At 45.2% G+C, this 26,188-nt stretch overlaps 1 protein-coding gene across 1 annotated transcript in view; it reads right to left on the bottom strand.

Moving 5' to 3' along the window:
- Positions 1-11,561: 11,561 nt before the first annotated feature.
- The window catches only part of supt16h (SPT16 homolog, facilitates chromatin remodeling subunit), a 35,303-nt gene continuing 20,676 nt past the window's right edge, over positions 11,562-26,188 (bottom strand). The window contains exons 21-24 of the mRNA XM_063008315.1: positions 15,155-15,284; positions 14,953-15,079; positions 14,691-14,765; positions 11,562-12,176 (exon numbers count right to left, since the gene is read on the bottom strand). Of these exons, the coding sequence (XP_062864385.1) occupies positions 12,067-12,176; positions 14,691-14,765; positions 14,953-15,079; positions 15,155-15,284 (442 nt within the window). The 3' untranslated portion in view covers positions 11,562-12,066. The remainder of the gene's footprint in view (positions 12,177-14,690; positions 14,766-14,952; positions 15,080-15,154; positions 15,285-26,188) is intronic.

Genomic DNA, 26,188 nt, shown 5'->3' with positions numbered 1-26,188 from the left:
AGCTTAGCGGTTTAGCTCTCAGCGCTCAGTCGTTTCCCTCTCGCTGGTCTGTGGTTACTGAGCTAAAACGCTTCACATGCAAACGTGTTTCTGGAAGCACTTCAGTCTGAACCAGAACTGGGGGCTGAATAAGAGCCAGTGATCGACATGCTGATGATGGTCTGGGAGTGCTTCAGAAAACCGTCGTCACTGAACACCGTGGAGCGGACAAAGGTACAGGACTAGTAATCAAAAGGTCGCAGGTTTAAGCCCCACCGCGGCCAGGTTGCCACTGTTGGGCCCTTAACCCTCAATAGATGGGACAGTATACTCTCACAGTCGCTTAGAATTAAAGATAAAAGACATCACTACAAAAAATAAGCAATAAAAAAAAAAAAATTTATAATTACAAAATAGCCGCAATCACTACATTAATTAAAGATTATTCGCAAGTTCTGCTAAAAAAAAGTTTTGAGTCTCTTTTTAAAAGTCCCAACCATCTGTGGTGCCCTTAAATGGTCAGGGGGATAATAATAATAATAATAATAATAATAATAATAATAATAATATAATAATAATAATAATAATAATAATAATAATAATAATATAATAATAATAATAATAATAATAATAATAATAATATAATAATAATAATATAATAATAATAATAACAACAATAATAATAACCATATAATAATAATAATAATAATAAACATTAATAATAATAATAATAATAATTATTATTATTATTATAATGAACATTAATAATAATAATAATAATAAACATTAACAACAATAATAATAATAATAATAATAATAATAATAATAGCTGTTTAGGCTAGTGACATTCTCAACACAAGTACATAAACACGTTGAGGATGGATGTTTTCTTCCATTACGGGTGTGGTCATGGTAAGATAAGTCATGTTACTACATTTAGCTGTCAGTCCCAGACTTCTATTTGAAGATTTGAGCTTAAATAATGATGTTGTAGGTACCTCACTAACACTGAGTCTGTTTCTCTGTGTTTTGTGTTTTATTTGCACCTTGCTGTCACAGTGGAACCATTCGAAGTGATCATGGACTACAACAACCCCACTGAGAAAGAGTATTACAGTTATCCTTACCGCTATTATCACTATAACTCTTCCACTTATCTTTATCATTATTACCACAATCTCATCCTCTTCATCCTCCTGGTTGCTGGTGTGTGTGTGAATCTACCAGCTCTGATTTGGGCTCTTCGGGATCTCTACACTCAGCAGAAGAACGGAGGCCGGATCTCAGTGTTCGTGGTTCTTCTCCTCATCAACGACGTGGTGGAGATCATCCTGAGTATTGTTGCACTCTGTTCGTTCTCCGTGGTCAACAATTCTCAGCAGTTTCCTAACGCTGGAAAACATTTGGAAAGTACCAGATGTTGGACTGTGAGAGATATGAAATGTTTTGGTAAGAATTTATTGGTTGCATTTAGAATGGCTGGTCATTACCTTCATCAGTTGGTGGCGCTAGAGGCCGTGCTCTTCCTGAAGAACCGGCTCGGCTCTGCACAGCTTTTCTCTAAATGCTGCTCCAGTGTTATGGGTGTATTGCTCTGGGTCATTTGCTTTGGGGTTCAGTTTGTAGTCCAGCATTTGCTCAGTCTGATCTTGTGTTTGCTGCCGTGTTGTATTTTAGCTGCAACGTGGATCATCAAATGTAAAGTTTCTTCAGCACCTGATCACCTGAACATCAGCTCAGCAGTGTTGATGGTCTCCACGTTTACATCCTTCATTTTCTGTGTTACACCCTCTATTGTGTTCGGTTATAAGTTTTATTATGGTTATGATGATATTTGGGACATCTCAGTAGCTGTGGTAAGTTTCAGGGTGATATCAGACCCCCTGCTGAGTGTGCTGGTATCTAAACATAGACCTGAATCCTGAGCTAAACCCTGAATGCCTCCCAGAGACCGACTGTTCCATCACATGTAGCTTCATAATGATGGAAAGATTCTGATTCTTCGTTTTCATTCTATTGGTTGAATTATTTGTTATTATTAAAATAAATGTAAGTACTTTATGAGTTTGAGCTTCATTCATTATTCGATTTTAGTGATATTTTACTGTGATTTAGAAAATAAAGAACAAACCAAAGTTCATCTGTGTAAATACACTGATCAGCCATAACATTAAAACCACCTCCTTGTTTCTACACTCACTGTCCATTTTATCAGCTCCACTTACCATATAGAAGCACTTTGTAGTTCTACAATTACTGACTGTAGTCCATCTGTTTCTCTACATGCTTTGTTACCCCCATCTCCAGTAGGGTGGACCATTGTAAAGGTCTCTTAACTGGACTTCCCAAAAAGACCATTAAACAGTTACAGCTCATTCAGAACGCTGAGACGAAGAGAACTGAGCACATCACTCCAGTTCTAAAATCTCTACACTGGCTTCCGGTTAGTTACAGAATAGAATTTAAAGTGCTGCTACTGGTCTATAAATCACTGAATGGGTTCGGCCCAGAATACATCTCAGAAATGTTTAGAGAATATAAACCCAGTAGATCTCTTCGATCCATGGACTCAGGTCAGCTAGTTGAGCTCAGAGTCCAAACTAAACATGGTGAAGCAGCATTTAGCTGTTGGGCTGCACATAACTGGAACAGACTGCAGGAGATATTAGATGTTCCGCAAATGTAGAAATCTTTAAATCCAGGTTAAAAACTTTTTTCTTGTGCCTATGATTGAGCTAGAAATTTTTGCAATTACCCTCATTTTACCATATTTCTTTTAGTTTTTCTTATAGTATCAGACGAGGCTGTGTGATACCGTCTGGCCCATACTACTAGAAAAGGTGACGCTGTGTGTTCCACCTGACCCGTAGTTTAAGGATAAACAGTAAAGACGTCTGGGACGCCTGTCTATGTAAGACAGAGATATCACCATGGACGAAATCGCTATATGAGCGTCACTGTGTGTAATTGTTAATTGTCGGTAGTGTAAAGAAAAATGGAACAGAAGGACGTCGCTCCAAACTTGATGAAAATGGTCAATCTTTATTACAGGATGCAGTAGCAAGGAACACGAAGTGTATCTCGGGAACAGCGGAGCTAGACTGAACAATTCGGGGTTAAAACCCACAACATATATACATTTAAGAAAAACCATATATGGACTTCCTGTTTTGCCCTTTTATGGGTTTCCTGTAACAGATGTGTATTACCCCAAAAGCAGTGCAGACAAGATGGAACTGTCACCTCAATCCTAATTGGTCTAATTGTCTTTAAACCCGGTCTAGGCCGATTCCCTTTGTCTGTGATGGCTGTTGCTTACTCATTATAATAATCCCTTTCAAGTTGGTTAGAACCTGTGAGAGCTGTTTCTGCTGTGGTGGTCCCCAACTTCAGGAAGAGACACCCTGGAACAGTGGGGCCAAAAAGTATTTAGTCAGCCACTGATTGTGCAGGTTCTCCTACTTAGAAAGATGAGAGAGGTCTGTAATTTTCATCATAGCTACACTTCAACTATGAGAGACAAAATGAGAAAAAAAAATCCAGGAAATCACATTGTAGGATTTTTAAAGAATTTATTTGTAAATTATGGTGGAAAATAAGTATTTGGTCAATAACAAAAGTTCAACTCAATACTTTGTAACATAACCTTTGTTGGCAATGACAGAGGTGAAACGTTTCCTGTAAGTCTTCACCAGGTTTGCACACACTGTAGCTGCTATTTTGGCCCATTCCTCCATGCAGATCTCCTCTAGAGCAGTGATGTTTTGGGGCTGTCGCTGGGCAACACGGCCTTTCAACTCCCTCCACAAATTTTCTATGGGGTTGAGGTCTGGAGACTGGCTAGGCCACTCCAGGACCTTGAAATGCTTTTTACGGAGCCACTCCTTCGTTGCCCGAGCGGTGTGTTTGGGATCATTGTCATGCTGGAAGATCCAGCCACGTTCCATCTTCAATGCTCTCACTGATGGAAGGAGGTTTTGGCTTAAAATCTCACGATACATGGCCCCGTTCATTCTTCCCTTAACACGGATCAGTCGTCCTGTCCCCTTTGCAGAAAAACAGCCCCAAAGCATGATGTTTCCACCCCCATGCTTCACAGTAGGTATGGTGTTCTTGGGTTCTTCTTCTTCCTCCAAACACGACGAGTTGAGTTTTTACCAAAAAGTTCCATTTTGGTTTCATCTGACCACATGATATTCTCCCAATCCTCTTCTGGATCATCCATATGCTCTCTGGCAAACTTCAGACGGGCCTGGACATGTACTGGCTTAAGCAGGGGGACACGCCTGGCACTGCAGGATTTGAGTCCCTCTCGGCGTAGTGTGTTACTGATGGTAGCCTTTGTTACTTTGGTCCCAGCTCTCTGCAGGTCATTCATCAGGTCCCTCCGTGTAGTTCTGGGATTTTTGCTCACCGTTCTCATGATCATTTTGACCCCAAGGGAGATTATCAATGGTCTTGAATGTCTTCCATTTTCTTACAATTGCTCCCACAGTTGATTTATTCACACCAACCTGCTTGCCTATTGTAGATTCACTCTTCCCAGCCTGGTGCAGGTCTACAATTTTCTTCCTGGTGTCCTTCGACAGCTCTTTGGTCTTGGCCATGGTTGAGTTTGGAGTCTGACTGTTTGAGGCTGTGGACAGGTGTCTTTTATACAGATAACGAGGTCAAACAGGTGCCACTAATACAGGTAACGAGTGGAGGACAGAAGAGCTTCTTAATGAAGAAGTTACAGGTCTGTGAGAGCCAGAAATCTTGCTTGTTTGTTATTGACCAAATACTTATTTTCCACCATAATTTACAAATAAATTCTTTAAAAATCCTACAATGTGATTTCCTGGATTTTTTTTTCTCATTTTGTCTCTCATAGTTGAAGTGTAGCTATGATGAAAATTACAGACCTCTCTCATCTTTCTAAGTAGGAGAACCTGCACAATCAGTGGCTGACTAAATACTTTTTGACCCCACTGTATATACGTTTGATTATGATAATAATGCCATTGACTGCAGTGGGGTAAACTAGTTATCACTCGGTCCATGCTGTAATTCTTACAGTAGTATAAGTTACTTTGTCTGCTCTCAGTCTGTGGGATAGTCTTAGTATTTAGTACTGTAATCTCCCCGTTAATATGTATAATTAATCACTTATAATAACGTGTATCTCTCTGGTTTTAATTTTATATTCTCTAAACTGTAGGGTATATTTTACTATATTTTCCTTTAGTTTTTCATGTTCTTAATTTTTTTATCTCTCTTGTTTGAATTTCATATTCCCTAAATTGTAACTAAATGTTTGCAAGAGGTTCTAAATCTCAGGAATGTTTTAATGCTTTTAATTATTTTTTTTCCTTATGTAAAGCACTATAAATTGCCACTGTGTATGAAAGGTGCTACACAAATAAACTTGCCTTTCATGCTGTTCTTCAATGGTCAGGACCCCCACAGGACCACCACAGGACCCCCACAGAGCAGGTATTATTTAGGTGCTGGATGATTCTCAGCACTGCAGTGACACTGACATGGTGGTGGTGTGTTAGTGTGTGTTGTGCTGGTATGAGTGGATCAGACACAGCAGCGCTGCTGGAGTTTTTAAACACCTCACTGTCACTGCTGGACTGAGAATCGTCCACCAACCAAAAATATCCAGCCAACAGCGCCCCGTGGGCAGCGTCCTGTGACCACTGACGAAGGTCTAGAAGATGAGCGACTCAAACAGCAGCAATAGATGAGCGATCGTCTCTGACTTTACATCTACAAGGTGGACCGACTAGGTAGGAGTGTCTAATAGAGTTTAAAACCTCCAGCAGCACAACACACACTAACACACCACTACAGTCAGTAATTGTAGAACTAGTGGAGCTGATAACATGGACAGTGAGTGTAGAAACCAGGAGGTGGTTTTAATGTTATGGCTGATATAATATACAGTATATAGAATATTGATGACAGTGAACATGTTTAACTCTGAACATTTTATTAGAAGCTCCAATAACACAACAGAAGCGACTTTAAACACACCTAGTTATTTATGGTGCAGCACTCTGATCTGCTGGTGTTTGGACTGAACAGGTGAGGATACACAGCACAGGTTCTGAAATCAACCTCACACTCACTAAATACTCAAATGATAAAGCGTGCTCAGTAATAACATGCACCAGAAATGGAACATAAAGAGCAATCAGAGTAAACATGGAAACACTGAGCACCATCATGCCAGGCTTCCTGGGTGCAGTCAGGGTCGGTTCTGGAGGAGCTTTGCAGGTCAGTAAACACGTGAGAGCACAAAGAGCCACAGGAACCAGAGATAAACACACATTTATATACAAATCGATGAAAGGAACGAACATGACGGCACTTAATACCGGTATCATGACAATACAGACGATACTGGAGCAGGATGTAGAGAAGAGATGAGTAACTGAGGGGTATCTGCTACTAACGATGCTCTCTAGCGCCACCAGCTGATGAAGGTGATTCCCACAGAACCTAACTGCATGCCAAAACATGATATCTAGCTCAGAACATCTGCGGCCATCTGTAAGCAGGTATGATACCACAATAGGGTTGAGGATCATCTCCAGCAGGTCAGTGAGGAGGAGGAAGATGATGAAGACGGAGAGTCGTCCTCCATTCTTACAATGGAAGTAAAGAACTCTGAGAGCCCAACACAGAGCTGGTACACCCACAGCCGTACTGGTTATGAGGAAGATGGAATGTCTGATGTCTGGAAATAAGAATCTACAGAGCATGACTTTCTTCTTCTGTTTCTGTAAGAATAAATCACATCAATATTCATTAGAGATGAGAATTGTAATGAATCCTGTTAGCCAATAACTGAATCACATCACTGAGCTTCATATCAGCTCGTCTTTATGATTTATTTCATATAAACACGATCAGCAGATCAGCAGCTTCTGTTCTGGTGCCGTGCTGACAGAATCCGACCCAAAAATACTGAACACGGTCATCAAACCAAAATCTCCACAGAGTGACAGTTTAAGGGTGTGAATATTTATGCAGCCACATCATTTCTCTCCTTTAAAGTTTTAAGTTTGATTTGAATTGAACTGTTCAGATGAAATATTAAAGGTTAAACGTTGGTTACTCCTGGTCTACTTTAGTACACGCCGGTGTAACAGGGGTGTGTAAACTTTTTACCTCCACCGTGTATTTAAATCTAAATGCTGTTTCTGATGGTATCTCAGCTGTAACTGAACATCAGTGTGAGTGGAAACATGATGGTTTTATTTAAAGCTTTTATCTCCTCACCAGCAGCAGCAGCGAGAGAGCAAAACCACTGAGCTGGAACCAGTGATGAAGCCACCAGAACACGAGAACCTGCATCAGAAGCACAAAGGACCATGAGAATGATTAATATTATTATTATTGTTATTAATATTATTTTTATTATTATTGTTATTGTTTTTATTATTATTGTTATCATTATTATTACTGTTATTATTTTATTTTATTATTATTATTAATACTATTATTATTATTGTTGTTAATTATTATTATTATTGTTGTTATTATTATTACATTTATCATTATTATTGTTAATATTATTATTATTTATTTTTTACTGAATGAAGAATAATAAATATGTAGACCTGGTTGGGTGTGTGGTGCGTCGGTGGCGTTTAGAGGCTAAAAAAGTATTTTTAAATACATTTTCTCTTTTAATAATGAATTAATTCTATCATTATTATTGTTATTATTGTTTTGTTATTATTATCATTATTATTACTGTTATTATTATTTTATTATTATTGTTGTTAATTATTATTATTGTTTCTTAATTATTATTATTGTTAATATTATTATTATTGTTATTACTATTGTTATTAATATATTATTATTACATTTATCATTATTATTGTTACAGTATTTTTAACTGAATGGAGAATAATAAATATGTGGACGTGGTTGGGTTTGTGGTGCGTCGGTGGCGTTTAAAGGCTAAAAAAGTTTTTTAATACATTTTCTCTTTTAATAATTAATTAATTAAGTATTCAATACTGAGTATAAAATAAACTGCATTAGAATTAAACAATAAATTTATAATTTTATTTAATTATAGATTTTTTAGCTATTTGTAATTTTAAATAAAAACAGCACATTCAGACAAAAATATATATCAAAAATAAAATAAACCAGCACTTAAATTTTACCTTTAATTTGTAAGATTAATAATAGAAGTGGATCATCAGAACCTGTTCTAATATTTATGAGATTTTCCATAAATTATGTTTATTTGATATAAATGATTTAATTAAAACGGGACTTTCTTTAGTAAACGAAGTTTTGTTGTAAATAAATTCATTAAATTCAAAATTTAAAAACATGTAAATAATGTTTATTAGTTTTTTCTTTTATGCTCGAGATTTAAGAAGCACATCAAAGAAAATCTGAAAAGAAAAATTATCTAAATTTCTTTATCTTGGTTATAATTAATCAACCTATTAGAAATATTATTATATTAATTATAATTATTATTATTATATCAATTATCATTATTATTGCATTTATTATAATTATTATATTATCATTATATTTATTATTATTACTCATTATGATTTTTTTATTTATTGTGATTATTATATTTGTGATTATTACATTAATTATTATTATATTTATTATTATTTACACTGAATGGTGGGTGTATAAAGTTTATAGAAATAATTGTAGGAAATGTAGTTAAAGCATTGATGGATAATTACATGAATAAATAAATAAAAGAAGAAATGAACTCACGGTTTAGAGAACTTGGTCTAGAACTAAACTAGATTCTCTAGAAGCTTCATCAGTGCTGAGCTCATCTGCTTTATATGAGAGTAGTGACAGTGGGTGTGGCAGTGGGTGGGAGGGGGGTGGGCGGGGGGATAATTAAAATTTAAAAGCTTTAGTTTCTTTACTAAGATTCTCTCAGATCTCATCAGGGGCAGCAGATCGTTTTCATTAGTTCTATTCCAAATTCATCACTATCATTATGGAACCCCTACAGCACTAACAGCCTCCGCTCCTCTGGGAAGGTTTAGCTGATGATCTGAGTGTGGTGTGAGGTGCATGTTTGGTTCTTCCTGAGCAGGGCAGGTACCCGAGCGCTGGTGTGTGGTGGGTTCTTTGCTAAGCTTAGCGGTTTAGCTCTCAGCGCTCAGTCGTTTCCCTCTCGCTGGTCTGTGGTTACTGAGCTAAAACGCTTCACATGCAAACGTGTTTCTGGAAGCACTTCAGTCTGAACCAGAACTGGGGGCTGAATAAGAGCCAGTGATCGACATGCTGATGATGGTCTGGGAGTGCTTCAGAAAACCGTCGTCACTGAACACTGTGGAGCGGACAAAGGTACAGGACTAGTAATCAAAAGGTCGCAGGTTTAAGCCCCACCGCGGCCAGGTTGCCACTGTTGGGCCCTTAACCCTCAATAGATGGGACAGTATACTCTCACAGTCGCTTAGAATTAAAGCGTCCGCTGAAATGTAAACTCAAATCTCAGAGGAGCTGCCGACCTGACCGGGTCCCCACACAGACACGACTGGGCACGTTTGATGGAGGGAAGGTCGGACAGGGTCTCTTCACGTCACATGGAGCTCAGCGTGGCTCCCGTCCACAACACGACTGTGTGTGTGGGAACCTAACGCCGGCGGGTGATGAGAAGTGGCCACGCTAGGACCCGTGTGGCTCTCCTTGGAATTGGATACGGTTTAGAAACTTATACACATTATATACAGTGTATCACAAAAGTAAGTACACCCCTCACATTTCTGCAAATATTTCATTATATCTTTTCATGGGACAACACTATAGACATGAAACTTGGATATAACTTAGAGTAGTCAGTGTACAGCTTGTATAGCAGTGTAGATTTACTGTCTTCTGAAAATAACTCAACACACAGCCATTAATGTCTAAATAGCTGCAACATAAGTCAGTACACCCCACAGTGAACATGTCCAAATTGTGCCCAAAGTGTCAATATTTTGTGTGACCACCATTATTATCCAGCACTGCCTTAACCCTCCTGGGCATGGAATTCACCAGAGCTGCACCAGTTGCTACTGGAATCCTCTTCCACTCCTCCATGATGACATCACGGAGCTGGTGGATGTTAGACACCTTGAACTCCTCCACCTTCCACTTGAGGATGCGCCACAGGTGCTCAATTGGGTTTAGTCCATCACCTTTACCTTCAGCTTCCTCAGCAAGGCAGTTGTCATCTTGGAGGTTGTGTTTGGGGTCGTTATCCTGTTGGAAAACTGCTATGAGGCCCAGTTTTCGAAGGGAGGGGATCATGCTCTGTTTCAGAATGTCACAGTACATGTTGGAATTCATGTTTCCCTCAATGAACCGCAGCTCCCCAGTGCCAGCAACACTCATGCAGCCCAAGACCATGATGCTACCACCACCATGCTTGACTGTAGGCAAGATACAGTTGTCTCGGTACTTCTCACCAGGGCGCCGCCACACATGCTGGACACCATCTGAGCCAAACGAGTTTATCTTGGTCTCGTCAGACCACAGGGCATTCCAGTAATCCATGTTCTTGGACTGCTTGTCTTCAGCAAACTGTTTGCGGGCTTTCTTGTGCGTCAGCTTCCTTCTGGGATGACGACCATGCAGACCGAGTCGATGCAGTGTGCGGCGTATGGTCTGAGCACTGACAGGCTGACCTCCCACGTCTTCAACCTCTGCAGCAATGCTGGCAGCACTCATGTGTCTATTTTTTAAAGCCGACCTCTGGATATGATGCCGAACACGTGGACTCAACTTCTTCGGTCGACCCTGGCGAAGCCTGTTCCGAGTGGAACCTGTCCTGGAAAACCGCTGTATGACCTTGGCCACCATGCTGTAGCTCAGTTTCAGGGTGTTAGCAATCTTCTTATAGCCCAGGCCATCTTTGTGGAGAGCAACAATTCTATTTCTCACATCCTCAGAGAGTTCTTTGCCATGAGGTGCCATGTTGAATATCCAGTGGCCAGTATGAGAGAATTGTACCCAAAACACCAAATTTAACAGCCCTGCTCCCCATTTACACCTGGGACCTTGACACATGACACCAGGGAGGGACGACGACACATTTGGGCACAATTTGGACATGTTCACTGTGGGGTGTACTCACTTATGTTGCAGCTATTTAAACATTAATGGCTGTGTGTTGAGTTATTTTCAGAAGACAGTAAATCTACACTGCTATACAAGCTGTACACTGACTACTCTAAGTTATATCCAAGTTTCATGTCTATAGTGGTGTCCCATGAAAAGATATAATGAAATATTTGCAGAAATGTGAGGGGTGTACTCACTTTTGTGATACACTGTATATCTACCTCATAAAATCCAAACTTTTTAACTTAATTTATGGTAGTCAGTTTGTCTCCCTCTGCTGGTGGATCCCTGATTGGTCGAGGTGCAGCCCTTCCTTAGTGGAACCCTTTCCCACCCACAGGCTCCTCTATCTGCCAATCAGGGTCCTTACCCGGCCCACATAGTCCGGTCATCCCACCCTAGCAGAGACGTGTAGACGGCGCCCGGCCGACGCCGAGGAACACACACGAATAAAACAAGACGCCCCGGATACTGAAGATTTTTTACGTTTTATTAAAGTTTTATTACAAAAAAGGGAAAATTCCGTATTCAATATTACAAGACTACCAACTGTGAATGAAGAAAACGTTATAACAAAAAAAACCAGCTCACAGAACGTCAGAAAAGGTCTCGTCCGTGTCACTCCTCCCCTAATCCCCACCCCGATAAAGAAAAATAATAACAAAAGGAATCAAAACCTCCCCAAAACGAAACGTAACCCTGTATTAACTCTGTTCTTTAAACACGGGACGGAGGAGAGAAACGGAATCATCTAATCAAGACCAAACACCAACACTGTTCTAAAAAAGAGGAAAAACCATCCTGATGAAATATACAAGCCAGAGGGGCGCGGCGTGAGGGGGGGTGAGGGAGCAGCCGGAACAGGAATGAAGGTGATGTCCTCTCTGTAAACCTGCTGTATTTACACCGAGAGCACAGAGGGAGGGGGGAGGGGTTAGACCAGCACGTTTGGCAGTGTGTGTGTGTGTGTGTGTGTGGGTTCTAGTGCCGCCGTTTCTTCTTGCTGCTGGGCGGCGGTGCTGATGATCGCCCCTTCCTCTTTCTGTTGGATGTATCCTCTTCCTCGTAGTGACTCTGAATCTCTCGATCAGCTGCAGCAGGACAGAACAAACAGGCGAGGGGTGAGCAGGGGTTCCAATTAGGGGTGGGCGATATGGCCCTAAAATAATATCACCATGTTTCAGGACTCAATTGAACCCAATCTGGCAACACTGGAACGCGCAGAGCTACTTTACTACAGTAGTAGTACTAGTTAAGAGTAATGTTATGAGTATTCCTGCACTGTCTGGTGGAGGTGCGCTGATGAATTGCGTCCCTGTGTGAACCTGCGTGCAGAAATACTTCCGCGGTGGTTGGGGTTCGGGTTGCCAAAGATTAATTTATGGTGGACTTGGTGTTTTTGGAACGAGCTCCTCCACCGCACAGCCGCTTTCCGCCAAACTCGTCGCTGTGCCCAAACGACCCACGTAACGAACGTACGCCGTTACGTAAACGACGCGGAATATCGCTATTATTACGATATGGGCTTTTTTGTATCGTTTTAAAAATTATACCGGTATTATCGTGAACGATACGATATAGCACACCCCTAGTCCCAATGCAACACCCACACACCACCCCACCCCAGTGCTGGACTGAAGCTCTTCAGACACACCCACAGGAAGTGTGAATCATTTCATCACCTGGTTTTGTTTAGATGGTCAGTGGGGTTTAATATGAGCAGAAATAAATGGACATCAGTTCTAGTTTCCTCTAACACAGCGAGCACAGGAATAACAGCAGGGGGGTTAATACTTATGGTGCTGATGTGAAGCTCCACACACAGTGAATGAATCAGGGTTTATAATGGGGCGGATCAGGGCGAATCATTCAAATAATAAGTAAATGAGTAAATGAGTAAACAATTGAGTAAATGATTCAAAGTGAACGAATCACAGTAAATGATTCAAAGTGAACGAATCACAGTAAATGATTCAAAGTGAATGAATCAAGGCAAATGATTCAAAGTGAACGAATCAGGGCAAATGATTCAAATGAAGTAAACGAATCAGAGTGAACAATTCAAAATAAATGAATCAGGGTAAATGATTCAAAGTGAACGAATAAGAGTGAATAAATGAAAGTAAATGAACCGAAGTAAATGATTCATGAATCGGAGTGAATGATTCAGTGTTTATGAATCGGAGTGAATGATTCAGTGTTCATGAATCACCGAGTGAATGATTCAGTGTTTATGAATCGGAGTGAATGATTCAGTGTTCATGAATCACCGAGTGAATGACTCAGTGTTTATGAATCGGAGTGAATGATTCAGTGTTCATGAATCGGAGTGAATGATTCAGTGTTTCAGTGTTTATGAATCGGAGTGAATGATTCAGTGTTTATGAATCGGAGTAAATGATTCAGTGTTTATGAATCGGAGTGAATGATTCAGTGTTTATGAATCGGAGTGAATGATTCAGTGTTTATGAATCGGAGTAAATGATTCAGTGTTTATGAATCGGAGTGAATGATTCAGTGTTTATGAATCGGAGTGAATGATTCAGTGTTTATGAATCGGAGTGAATGATTCAGTGTTCATGAATCGGAGTGAATGATTCAGTGTTTCAGTGTTTATGAATCGGAGTGAATGATTCAGTGTTTATGAATCGGAGTGAATGATTCAGTTTTCATGAATCGGAGTGAATGATTCAGTGTTTATGAATCGGAGTGAATGATTCAGTGTTCATGAATCGGAGTGAATGATTCAGTGTTTATGAATCGGAGTGAATGATTCAGTGTTTATGAATCGGAGTGAATGATTCAGTGTTTATGAATCGGAGTGAATGATTCAGTGTTTATGAATCGGAGTGAATGATTCAGTGTTTATGAATCGGAGTGAATGATTCAGTGTTTATGAATCGGAGTGAATGATTCAGTTTTCATGAATCGGAGTGAATGATTCAGTGTTTATGAATCGGAGTGAATGATTCAGTGTTCATGAATCGGAGTGAATGATTCAGTGTTTATGAATCGGAGTGAATGATTCAGTGTTTATGAATCGGAGTGAATGATTCAGTGTTTATGAATCGGAGTGAATGATTCAGTGTTTATGAATCGAAGTGAATGATTCAGTGTTCATGAATCGGAGTAAATGATTCAGTGTTTATGAATCGGAGTGAATGATTCAGTGTTTATGAATCGGAGTGAATGATTCAGTGTTTATGAATCGGAGTAAATGATTCAGTTTTCATGAATCGGAGTGAATGATTCAGTGTTTATGAATCGGAGTGAATGATTCAGTGTTCATGAATCGGAGTGAATGATTCAGTGTTTATGAATCGGAGTGAATGATTCAGTGTTTATGAATCGGAGTAAATGATTCAGTGTTTATGAATCGGAGTGAATGATTCAGTTTTCATGAATCGGAGTGAATGATTCAGTGTTTATGAATCGGAGTGAATGATTCAGTGTTCATGAATCGGAGTGAATGATTCAGTGTTTATGAATCGGAGTGAATGATTCAGTGTTTATGAATCGGAGTGAATGATTCAGTGTTCATGAATCGGAGTGAATGATTCAGTGTTCATGAATCGGAGTGAATCTGGTGTGGTGATGGTTCTCACCTTTCCGTGCCTCCTCCTCCAGTTCATCCCAGTCCTTCCCACTCTCCTCATCACTGCCCACCGATTCATTGTATTCTGAGGAAAGAAACCCACAGAATAGCATCTTAACACCAGTAACTCCACACACACAACCAGTTTACCTCCTTACTGTCACCACTAGAGCATTTAAACACACACTGGAGACACTGGGTGCATCCAAAACCATTAGAGAGCCAGTAAGTAAATGTGTGTGAGGTGAGCTGATCATGAGATCAGATTATACCAGAGTCCTCGGTCTCAGAGGAGTAATCTTCATCACTGTCCTCCTCTTGCTCCTCCTCCTCATCTGCTGAAGGGTTAAAGGTCTCGTCCTCCATCTCAGACTCCGAGTCCTGCTCTGCTCCACTGCCCTAGAGTTCAGATAGAGTTCAGTTAAGAGTTCCATCTCTTGTTCAGTTCGGAGATGCGACCGAATCCCTTCTCACCTCACTCTCTGGGTCGAGGAAGGACCAGCCACCCTGCTCGAAAAAGCCCTCAGGATCATCCACGATGGTCTTCATGATTTTGGTCCAGTTGAGAGACTGAACTCCCTCCGTGTACTTGATATCACACGAGCTGCAAACCAGGAGGAGTTCAGGGTCAATCCTGCAAACTCATCATCATCATCATCACCACCACCACGTCATTCACGTTACAGGGGTTAGTAACGGTGAGGACAGAGGAACAGTGAGGTGAGAACAGTAGAACAGTGAGGACAGGAGAACAGTGTGGACAGGAGAACAGTGAGGAGAGGAGAACAGTGAGGACAGAGGAACAGTGTGGACAGAGGAACAGTGAGGAGAGGAGAACAGTGAGGACAGAGGAACAGTGAGGACAGAGGAACAGTGAGGAGAGGAGAACAGTGAGGACAGAGGAACAGTGTGGACAGGAGAACAGTGAGGAGAGGAGAACAGTGTGGACAGAGGAACAGTGTGGAGAGGAGAACAGTGAGGACAGAGGAACAGTGAGGAGAGGAGAACAGTGAGGACAGAGGAACAGTGAGGAGAGGAGAACAGTGAGGACAGGAGAACAGTGAGGAGAGGAGAACAGTGAGAACAGGAGAACAGTGAGAACAGGAGAACAGTGAGGAGAGGAGAACAGTGTGGACAGAGGAACAGTGAGGACAGGAGAACAGTGAGGACAGAGGAACAGTGAGGACAGAGGAACAGTGAGGACAGGAGAACAGTGAGGAGAGGAGAACAGTGAGGAGAGGAGAACAGTGTGGACAGAGGAACAGTGAGGACAGGAGAACAGTGTGGACAGAGGAACAGTGAGGACAGGAGAACAGTGTGGACAGGAGAACAGTGAGGAGAGGAGAACAGTGAGGACAGAGGAACAGTGAGGACAGGAGAACAGTGAGGACAGAGGAACAGTGAGGACAGAGGAACAGTGAGGACAGGAGAACAGTGTGGAGAGGAGAACAGTGTGGACAGGAGAACAGTGAGGAGAGGAGAACAGTGTGGACAGAGGAACAGTGAGGACAGGAGAACAGTGTGGACAGGAGAACAGTGAGGAGAGGAGAACAGTGAGAACAGTGAGGACAGGAGAACAGTGAGGAGAGGAGAACAGTGAGGAGAGGAGAACAGTGTGGACAGAGGAACAGTGAGGACAGGAGAACAGTGTGGACAGAGGAACAGTGAGGACAGGAGAACAGTGTGGACAGGAGAACAGTGAGAACAGGAGAACAGTGAGGAGAGGAGAACAGTGTGGACAGAGGAACAGTGAGGACAGGAGAACAGTGAGGACAGGAGAACAGTGAGGACAGGAGAACAGTGAGGAGAGGAGAACAGTGAGGAGAGGAGAACAGTGAGAACAGTGTGGACAGAGGAACAGTGAGGACAGGAGAACAGTGAGGAGAGGAGAACAGTGAGGAGAGGAGAACAGTGAGAACAGTGTGGACAGAGGAACAGTGAGGAGAGGAGAACAGTGAGGAGAGGAGAACAGTGAGGAGAGGAGAACAGTGAGAACAGTGTGGACAGAGGAACAGTGAGGAGAGGAGAACAGTGTGGACAGGAGAACAGTGAGGAGAGGAGAACAGTGTGGACAGAGGAACAGTGAGGACAGGAGAACAGTGTGGACAGGAGAACAGTGTGGACAGGAGAACAGTGAGGAGAGGAGAACAGTGTGGACAGAGGAACAGTGAGGACAGGAGAACAGTGTGGACAGGAGAACAGTGTGGACAGGAGAACAGTGAGGAGAGGAGAACAGTGAGAACAGTGAGGACAGGAGAACAGTGAGGACAGGAGAACAGTGAGAACAGGAGAACAGTGAGGACAGGAGGACAGTGAGGAGAGGAGAACAGTGAGGACAGTGAGGACAGGAGAACAGTGAGGACAGGAGAACAGTGAGGACAGGAGAACAGTGAGAACAGTGTGGACAGAGGAACAGTGAGGACAGTGTGGACAGAGGAACAGTGAGGAGAGGAGAACAGTGAGGAGAGGAGAACAGTGAGGAGAGGAGAACAGTGAGAACAGTGTGGACAGAGGAACAGTGAGGAGAGGAGAACAGTGTGGACAGGAGAACAGTGAGGAGAGGAGAACAGTGTGGACAGAGGAACAGTGAGGACAGGAGAACAGTGTGGACAGGAGAACAGTGTGGACAGGAGAACAGTGAGGACAGAGGAACAGTGAGGAGAGGAGAACAGTGAGGAGAGGAGAACAGTGAGGAGAGGAGAACAGTGAGAACAGTGTGGACAGAGGAACAGTGAGGAGAGGAGAACAGTGTGGACAGGAGAACAGTGAGGAGAGGAGAACAGTGTGGACAGAGGAACAGTGAGGACAGGAGAACAGTGTGGACAGGAGAACAGTGTGGACAGGAGAACAGTGAGGAGAGGAGAACAGTGAGGAGAGGAGAACAGTGAGAACAGTGTGGACAGAGGAACAGTGAGGACAGGAGAACAGTGAGGACAGGAGAACAGTGAGGACAGGAGAACAGTGAGAACAGTGTGGACAGAGGAACAGTGAGGACAGTGTGGACAGAGGAACAGTGAGGAGAGGAGAACAGTGAGGAGAGGAGAACAGTGAGGAGAGGAGAACAGTGAGAACAGTGTGGACAGAGGAACAGTGAGGAGAGGAGAACAGTGTGGACAGGAGAACAGTGAGGAGAGGAGAACAGTGTGGACAGAGGAACAGTGAGGACAGGAGAACAGTGTGGACAGGAGAACAGTGTGGACAGGAGAACAGTGAGGAGAGGAGAACAGTGAGGAGAGGAGAACAGTGTGGACAGAGGAACAGTGTGGAGAGGAGAACAGTGAGGACAGAGGAACAGTGAGGAGAGGAGAACAGTGAGGACAGAGGAACAGTGAGGAGAGGAGAACAGTGAGGACAGAGGAACAGTGAGGAGAGGAGAACAGTGAGGACAGAGGAACAGTGAGGACAGGAGAACAGTGAGGACAGAGGAACAGTGAGGACAGAGGAACAGTGAGGAGAGGAGAACAGTGAGAAGAGGAGAACAGTGAGGACAGGAGAACAGTGAGGAGAGGAGAACAGTGAGGAGAGGAGAACAGTGTGGACAGAGGAACAGTGAGGAGAGGAGAACAGTGAGGAGAGGAGAACAGTGAGGAGAGGAGAACAGTGAGGACAGGAGAACAGTGAGGAGAGGAGAACAGTGAGGACAGAGGAACAGTGAGGACAGAGGAACAGTGAGGACAGGAGAACAGTGAGGACAGAGGAACAGTGAGGACAGAGGAACAGTGAGGACAGGAGAACAGTGTGGAGAGGAGAACAGTGTGGACAGGAGAACAGTGAGGAGAGGAGAACAGTGTGGACAGAGGAACAGTGAGGACAGGAGAACAGTGTGGACAGGAGAACAGTGAGGAGAGGAGAAAAGTGTGGACAGAGGAACAGTGAGGACAGGAGAACAGTGTGGACAGAGGAACAGTGAGGACAGAGGAACAGTGAGGACAGAGGAACAGTGAGGACAGGAGAACAGTGAGGAGAGGAGAACAGTGTGGACAGGAGAACAGTGAGGAGAGGAGAACAGTGAGGAGAGGAGAACAGTGTGGACAGAGGAACAGTGAGGACAGGAGAACAGTGTGGACAGGAGAACAGTGAGGAGAGGAGAAAAGTGTGGACAGAGGAACAGTGAGGACAGGAGAACAGTGTGGACAGAGGAACAGTGAGGACAGAGGAACAGTGAGGACAGAGGAACAGTGAGGACAGGAGAACAGTGAGGAGAGGAGAACAGTGTGGACAGGAGAACAGTGAGGAGAGGAGAACAGTGAGGAGAGGAGAACAGTGTGGGCAGAGGAACAGTGAGGACAGGAGAACAGTGTGGACAGAGGAACAGTGAGGACAGGAGAACAGTGTGGACAGAGGAACAGTGAGGACAGGAGAACAGTGTGGACAGGAGAACAGTGAGAACAGGAGAACAGTGAGGAGAGGAGAACAGTGTGGACAGAGGAACAGTGAGGACAGGAGAACAGTGTGGACAGAGGAACAGTGAGGACAGGAGAACAGTGTGGACAGAGGAACAGTGAGGACAGGAGAACAGTGTGGACAGGAGAACAGTGAGAACAGGAGAACAGTGAGGAGAGGAGAACAGTGTGGACAGAGGAACAGTGAGGACAGGAGAACAGTGAGGACAGGAGAACAGTGAGGAGAGGAGAACAGTGAGGACAGGAGAACAGTGAGGACAGGAGAACAGTGAGGAGAGGAGAACAGTGAGAACAGTGAGGACAGGAGAACAGTGAGGACAGGAGAACAGTGAGGAGAGGAGAACAGTGAGGACAGGAGAACAGTGAGAACAGTGTGGACAGAGGAACAGTGAGGACAGTGTGGACAGAGGAACAGTGAGGAGAGGAGAACAGTGAGGAGAGGAGAACAGTGAGGACAGGAGAACAGTGAGAACAGTGTGGACAGAGGAACAGTGAGGAGAGGAGAACAGTGTGGACAGGAGAACAGTGAGGAGAGGAGAACAGTGTGGACAGAGGAACAGTGAGGACAGTGAGGACAGGAGAACAGTGTGGACAGGAGAACAGTGTGGACAGGAGAACAGTGAGGAGAGGAGAACAGTGAGGAGAGGAGAACAGTGTGGACAGAGGAACAGTGAGGACAGGAGAACAGTGTGGACAGGAGAACAGTGAGGAGAGGAGAACAGTGTGGACAGAGGAACAGTGAGGACAGGAGAACAGTGTGGACAGGAGAACAGTGAGGAGAGGAGAACAGTGAGGAGAGGAGAACAGTGTGGACAGAGGAACAGTGAGGACAGGAGAACAGTGTGGACAGGAGAACAGTGAGAACAGGAGAACAGTGAGGAGAGGAGAACAGTGTGGACAGAGGAACAGTGAGGACAGGAGAACAGTGTGGACAGGAGAACAGTGTGGACAGGAGAACAGTGAGGACAGGTGAACAGTGAGGACAGGAGAACAGTGAGGACAGGAGAACAGTGAGGACAGGAGAACAGTGAGGAGAGGAGAACAGTGAGGACAGGAGAACAGTGAGAACAGTGTGGACAGAGGAACAGTGAGGAGAGGAGAACAGTGTGGACAGGAGAACAGTGAGGAGAGGAGAACAGTGTGGACAGAGGAACAGTGAGGACAGGAGAACAGTGAGGACAGGAGAACAGTGTGGACAGGAGAACAGTGAGGAGAGGAGAACAGTGAGGACAGGAGAACAGTGTGGACAGGAGAACAGTGAGGAGAGGAGAACAGTGTGGACAGAGGAACAGTGAGGACAGGAGAACAGTGTGGACAGGAGAACAGTGTGGACAGGAGAACAGTGAGGACAGGAGAACAGTGAGGACAGGAGAACAGTGAGGACAGGAGAACAGTGAGGAGAGGAGAACAGTGAGAACAGTGAGGAGAGGAGAACAGTGAGGAGAGGAGAACAGTGAGGACAGGAGAACAGTGAGAACAGTGAGGACAGGAGAACAGTGAGGAGAGGAGAACAGTGAGGAGAGGAGAACAGTGAGGACAGGAGAACAGTGAGAACAGTGAGGAGAGGAGAACAGTGAGGACAGGAGAACAGTGAGGACAGGAGAACAGTGAGAACAGTGAGGACAGGAGAACAGTGAGGACAGGAGAACAGTGAGGACAGGAGAACAGTGAGAACAGTGAGGACAGGAGAACAGTGAGGACAGGAGAACAGTGTGGACAGGAGAACAGTGAGAACAGGAGAACAGTGAGGAGAGGAGAACAGTGTGGACAGAGGAACAGTGAGGACAGGAGAACAGTGTGGACAGGAGAACAGTGTGGACAGGAGAACAGTGAGGACAGGAGAACAGTGAGGACAGGAGAACAGTGAGAACAGTGAGGAGAGGAGAACAGTGAGGAGAGGAGAACAGTGAGGACAGGAGAACAGTGAGAACAGTGAGGACAGGAGAACAGTGAGGACAGGAGAACAGTGAGGACAGGAGAACAGTGAGGACAGGAGAACAGTGAGAACAGTGAGGAGAGGAGAACAGTGAGGAGAGGAGAACAGTGAGGAGAGGAGAACAGTGAGGAGAGGAGAACAGTGAGGACAGGAGAACAGTGAGGAGAGGAGAACAGTGAGGACAGGAGAACAGTGAGGACAGGAGAACAGTGAGAACAGTGAGGACAGGAGAACAGTGAGGACAGGAGAACAGTGAGGACAGGAGAACAGTGAGGAGAGGAGAACAGTGAGAACAGTGAGGACAGGAGAACAGTGAGGAGAGGAGAACAGTGAGGACAGGAGAACAGTGAGAACAGTGTGGACAGAGGAACAGTGAGGACAGTGTGGACAGAGGAACAGTGAGGAGAGGAGAACAGTGAGGAGAGGAGAACAGTGAGGACAGGAGAACAGTGAGAACAGTGTGGACAGAGGAACAGTGAGGAGAGGAGAACAGTGTGGACAGGAGAACAGTGAGGAGAGGAGAACAGTGTGGACAGAGGAACAGTGAGGACAGTGAGGACAGGAGAACAGTGTGGACAGGAGAACAGTGTGGACAGGAGAACAGTGAGGAGAGGAGAACAGTGAGGAGAGGAGAACAGTGTGGACAGAGGAACAGTGAGGACAGGAGAACAGTGTGGACAGGAGAACAGTGAGAACAGGAGAACAGTGAGGAGAGGAGAACAGTGTGGACAGAGGAACAGTGAGGACAGGAGAACAGTGTGGACAGGAGAACAGTGAGGAGAGGAGAACAGTGAGGAGAGGAGAACAGTGTGGACAGAGGAACAGTGAGGACAGGAGAACAGTGTGGACAGGAGAACAGTGAGAACAGGAGAACAGTGAGGAGAGGAGAACAGTGTGGACAGAGGAACAGTGAGGACAGGAGAACAGTGTGGACAGGAGAACAGTGTGGACAGGAGAACAGTGAGGACAGGTGAACAGTGAGGACAGGAGAACAGTGAGGACAGGAGAACAGTGAGGACAGGAGAACAGTGAGGACAGGAGAACAGTGAGAACAGTGTGGACAGAGGAACAGTGAGGAGAGGAGAACAGTGTGGACAGGAGAACAGTGAGGAGAGGAGAACAGTGTGGACAGAGGAACAGTGAGGACAGGAGAACAGTGAGGACAGGAGAACAGTGTGGACAGGAGAACAGTGAGGAGAGGAGAACAGTGAGGACAGGAGAACAGTGTGGACAGGAGAACAGTGAGGAGAGGAGAACAGTGTGGACAGAGGAACAGTGAGGACAGGAGAACAGTGTGGACAGGAGAACAGTGTGGACAGGAGAACAGTGAGGACAGGAGAACAGTGTGGACAGGAGAACAGTGAGGACAGGAGAACAGTGAGGACAGGAGAACAGTGAGGACAGGAGAACAGTGAGAACAGTGAGGAGAGGAGAACAGTGAGGAGAGGAGAACAGTGAGGACAGGAGAACAGTGAGAACAGTGAGGACAGGAGAACAGTGAGGAGAGGAGAACAGTGAGGACAGGAGAACAGTGAGGACAGGAGAACAGTGAGGACAGGAGAACAGTGAGAACAGTGAGGACAGGAGAACAGTGAGGACAGGAGAACAGTGAGGACAGGAGAACAGTGAGGACAGGAGAACAGTGAGGACAGGAGAACAGTGTGGACAGGAGAACAGTGAGAACAGGAGAACAGTGAGGAGAGGAGAACAGTGTGGACAGAGGAACAGTGAGGACAGGAGAACAGTGTGGACAGGAGAACAGTGTGGACAGGAGAACAGTGAGGACAGGAGAACAGTGAGGACAGGAGAACAGTGAGAACAGTGAGGAGAGGAGAACAGTGAGGAGAGGAGAACAGTGAGGACAGGAGAACAGTGAGAACAGTGAGGACAGGAGAACAGTGAGGACAGGAGAACAGTGAGGACAGGAGAACAGTGAGGACAGGAGAACAGTGAGAACAGTGAGGAGAGGAGAACAGTGAGGACAGGAGAACAGTGAGGAGAGGAGAACAGTGAGGAGAGGAGAACAGTGAGGACAGGAGAACAGTGAGAACAGTGAGGAGAGGAGAACAGTGAGGACAGGAGAACAGTGAGGACAGGAGAACAGTGAGAACAGTGAGGACAGGAGAACAGTGAGGACAGGAGAACAGTGAGGACAGGAGAACAGTGAGGACAGGAGAACAGGAGAACAGTGAGGACAGGAGAACAGTGAGAACAGTGAGGAGAGGAGAACAGTGAGGAGAGGAGAACAGTGAGGACAGGAGAACAGTGAGAACAGTGAGGACAGGAGAACAGTGAGGACAGGAGAACAGTGAGGACAGGAGAAAAGTGAGGAGAGGAGAACAGTGAGAACAGTGAGGACAGGAGAACAGTGAGGAGAGGAGAACAGTGAGGACAGGAGAACAGTGAGGACAGGAGGACAGTGAGGAGAGGAGAACAGTGAGAACAGTGAGGAGAGGAGAACAGTGAGGACAGGAGAACAGTGAGGACAGGAGAACAGTGAGAACAGGAGAACAGTGAGAACAGGAGAACAGTGAGGACAGGAGGACAGTGAGGAGAGGAGAACAGTGAGGACAGTGAGGACAGGAGAACAGTGAGAACAGTGAGGAGAGGAGAACAGTGAGGACAGGAGAACAGTGAGGACAGGAGAACAGTGAGAACAGGAGAACAGTGAGGACAGGAGAACAGTGAGGACAGGAGGACAGTGAGGAGAGGAGAACAGTGTGGACAGAGGAACAGTGAGGACAGGAGAACAGTGTGGACAGGAGAACAGTGTGGACAGGAGAACAGTGAGGACAGGAGAACAGTGAGGACAGGAGAACAGTGAGAACAGTGAGGAGAGGAGAACAGTGAGGAGAGGAGAACAGTGAGGACAGGAGAACAGTGAGAACAGTGAGGACAGGAGAACAGTGAGGACAGGAGAACAGTGAGGACAGGAGAACAGTGAGGACAGGAGAACAGTGAGAACAGTGAGGAGAGGAGAACAGTGAGGACAGGAGAACAGTGAGGAGAGGAGAACAGTGAGGAGAGGAGAACAGTGAGGACAGGAGAACAGTGAGAACAGTGAGGAGAGGAGAACAGTGAGGAGAGGAGAACAGTGAGGACAGGAGAACAGTGAGGACAGGAGAACAGTGAGAACAGTGAGGACAGGAGAACAGTGAGGACAGGAGAACAGTGAGGACAGGAGAACAGTGAGGACAGGAGAACAGGAGAACAGTGAGGACAGGAGAACAGTGAGAACAGTGAGGAGAGGAGAACAGTGAGGAGAGGAGAACAGTGAGGACAGGAGAACAGTGAGAACAGTGAGGACAGGAGAACAGTGAGGACAGGAGAACAGTGAGGACAGGAGAAAAGTGAGGAGAGGAGAACAGTGAGAACAGTGAGGACAGGAGAACAGTGAGGAGAGGAGAACAGTGAGGACAGGAGAACAGTGAGGACAGGAGGACAGTGAGGAGAGGAGAACAGTGAGAACAGTGAGGAGAGGAGAACAGTGAGGACAGGAGAACAGTGAGGACAGGAGAACAGTGAGAACAGGAGAACAGTGAGAACAGGAGAACAGTGAGGACAGGAGGACAGTGAGGAGAGGAGAACAGTGAGGACAGTGAGGACAGGAGAACAGTGAGAACAGTGAGGAGAGGAGAACAGTGAGGACAGGAGAACAGTGAGGACAGGAGAACAGTGAGAACAGGAGAACAGTGAGGACAGGAGAAAAGTGAGGAGAGGAGAACAGTGAGAACAGTGAGGACAGGAGAACAGTGAGGACAGGAGAACAGTGAGAACAGGAGAACAGTGAGGACAGGAGGGCAGTGAGGAGAGGAGAACAGTGAGGACAGTGAGGACAGGAGAACAGTGAGAACAGTGAGGAGAGGAGAACAGTGAGGACAGGAGAACAGTGAGGACAGGAGAACAGTGAGGAGAGGAGAACAGTGAGGACAGTGAGGGCAGGAGAACAGTGAGGAGAGGAGAACAGTGAGGACAGGAGGACAGTGAGGAGAGGAGAACAGTGAGGACAGGAGAACAGTGAGGACAGGAGAACAGTGAGAACAGTGAGGACAGGAGAACAGTGAGGAGAGGAGAACAGTGAGGAGAGGAGAACAGGAGAACAGTGAGGACAGGAGAACAGTGAGGACAGGAGAACAGTGAGGAGAGGAGAACAGGAGAACAGTGAGGACAGGAGAACAGTGAGGACAGGAGAACAGTGAGGAGAGGAGAACAGTGAGGAGAGGAGAACAGTGAGAACAGTGAGGACAGGAGAACAGTGAGGACAGGAGAACAGTGAGGACAGGAGAACAGTGAGGAGAGGAGAACAGTGAGGACAGGAGAACAGTGAGGACAGGCGAACAGTGAGGAGAGGAGAACAGTGAGGAGAGGAGAACAGTGAGAACAGTGAGGACAGGCGAACAGTGAGGACAGGCGAACAGTGAGGACAGGAGAACAGTGAGGAGAGGAGAACAGTGAGGACAGGAGGACAGTGAGGACAGGCGAACAGTGAGGACAGGAGAACAGTGAGGACAGGAGAACAGTGAGGAGAGGAGAACAGTGAGGACAGGAGAACAGTGAGGACAGGAGAACAGTGAGGACAGGCGAACAGTGAGGAGAGGAGAACAGTGAGGAGAGGAGAACAGTGAGAACAGTAAGGACAGGAGAACAGTGAGAACAGTGAGGACAGGAGAACAGTGAGGACAGGAGAACAGTGAGGAGAGGAGAACAGTGAGGAGAGGAGAACAGGAGAACAGTGAGGACAGGAGAACAGTGAGGACAGGAGAACAGTGGAGAGGAGAACAGTGAGAACAGTGAGGACAGGAGAACAGTGAGGACAGGAGAACAGTGAGAACAGTGAGGACAGGAGAACAGTGAGGACAGGAGAACAGTGAGGACAGGAGAACAGTGAGGAGAGGAGAACAGTGAGGACAGGAGAACAGTGAGGACAGGAGAACAGTGAGAACAGTGAGGACAGGAGAACAGTGAGGACAGGAGAACAGTGAGGAGAGGAGAACAGGAGAACAGTGAGGACAGGAGAACAGTGAGGACAGGAGAACAGTGAGGACAGGAGAACAGTGAGGACAGTGAGGACAGGAGAACAGTGAGGACAGGAGAACAGTGAGGACAGGAGAACAGTGAGGAGAGGAGAACAGTGAGGACAGGAGAACAGTGAGGACAGGCGAACAGTGA

This window comes from Trichomycterus rosablanca, chromosome 14 (genome assembly GCF_030014385.1).
Source record: "Trichomycterus rosablanca isolate fTriRos1 chromosome 14, fTriRos1.hap1, whole genome shotgun sequence".
NCBI classification, from domain to species: domain Eukaryota; kingdom Metazoa; phylum Chordata; class Actinopteri; order Siluriformes; family Trichomycteridae; genus Trichomycterus; species Trichomycterus rosablanca.
The sequence above is the reverse complement of the archived record's forward strand: the minus strand, read 5'-3'. Positions and strand labels throughout refer to the sequence as shown.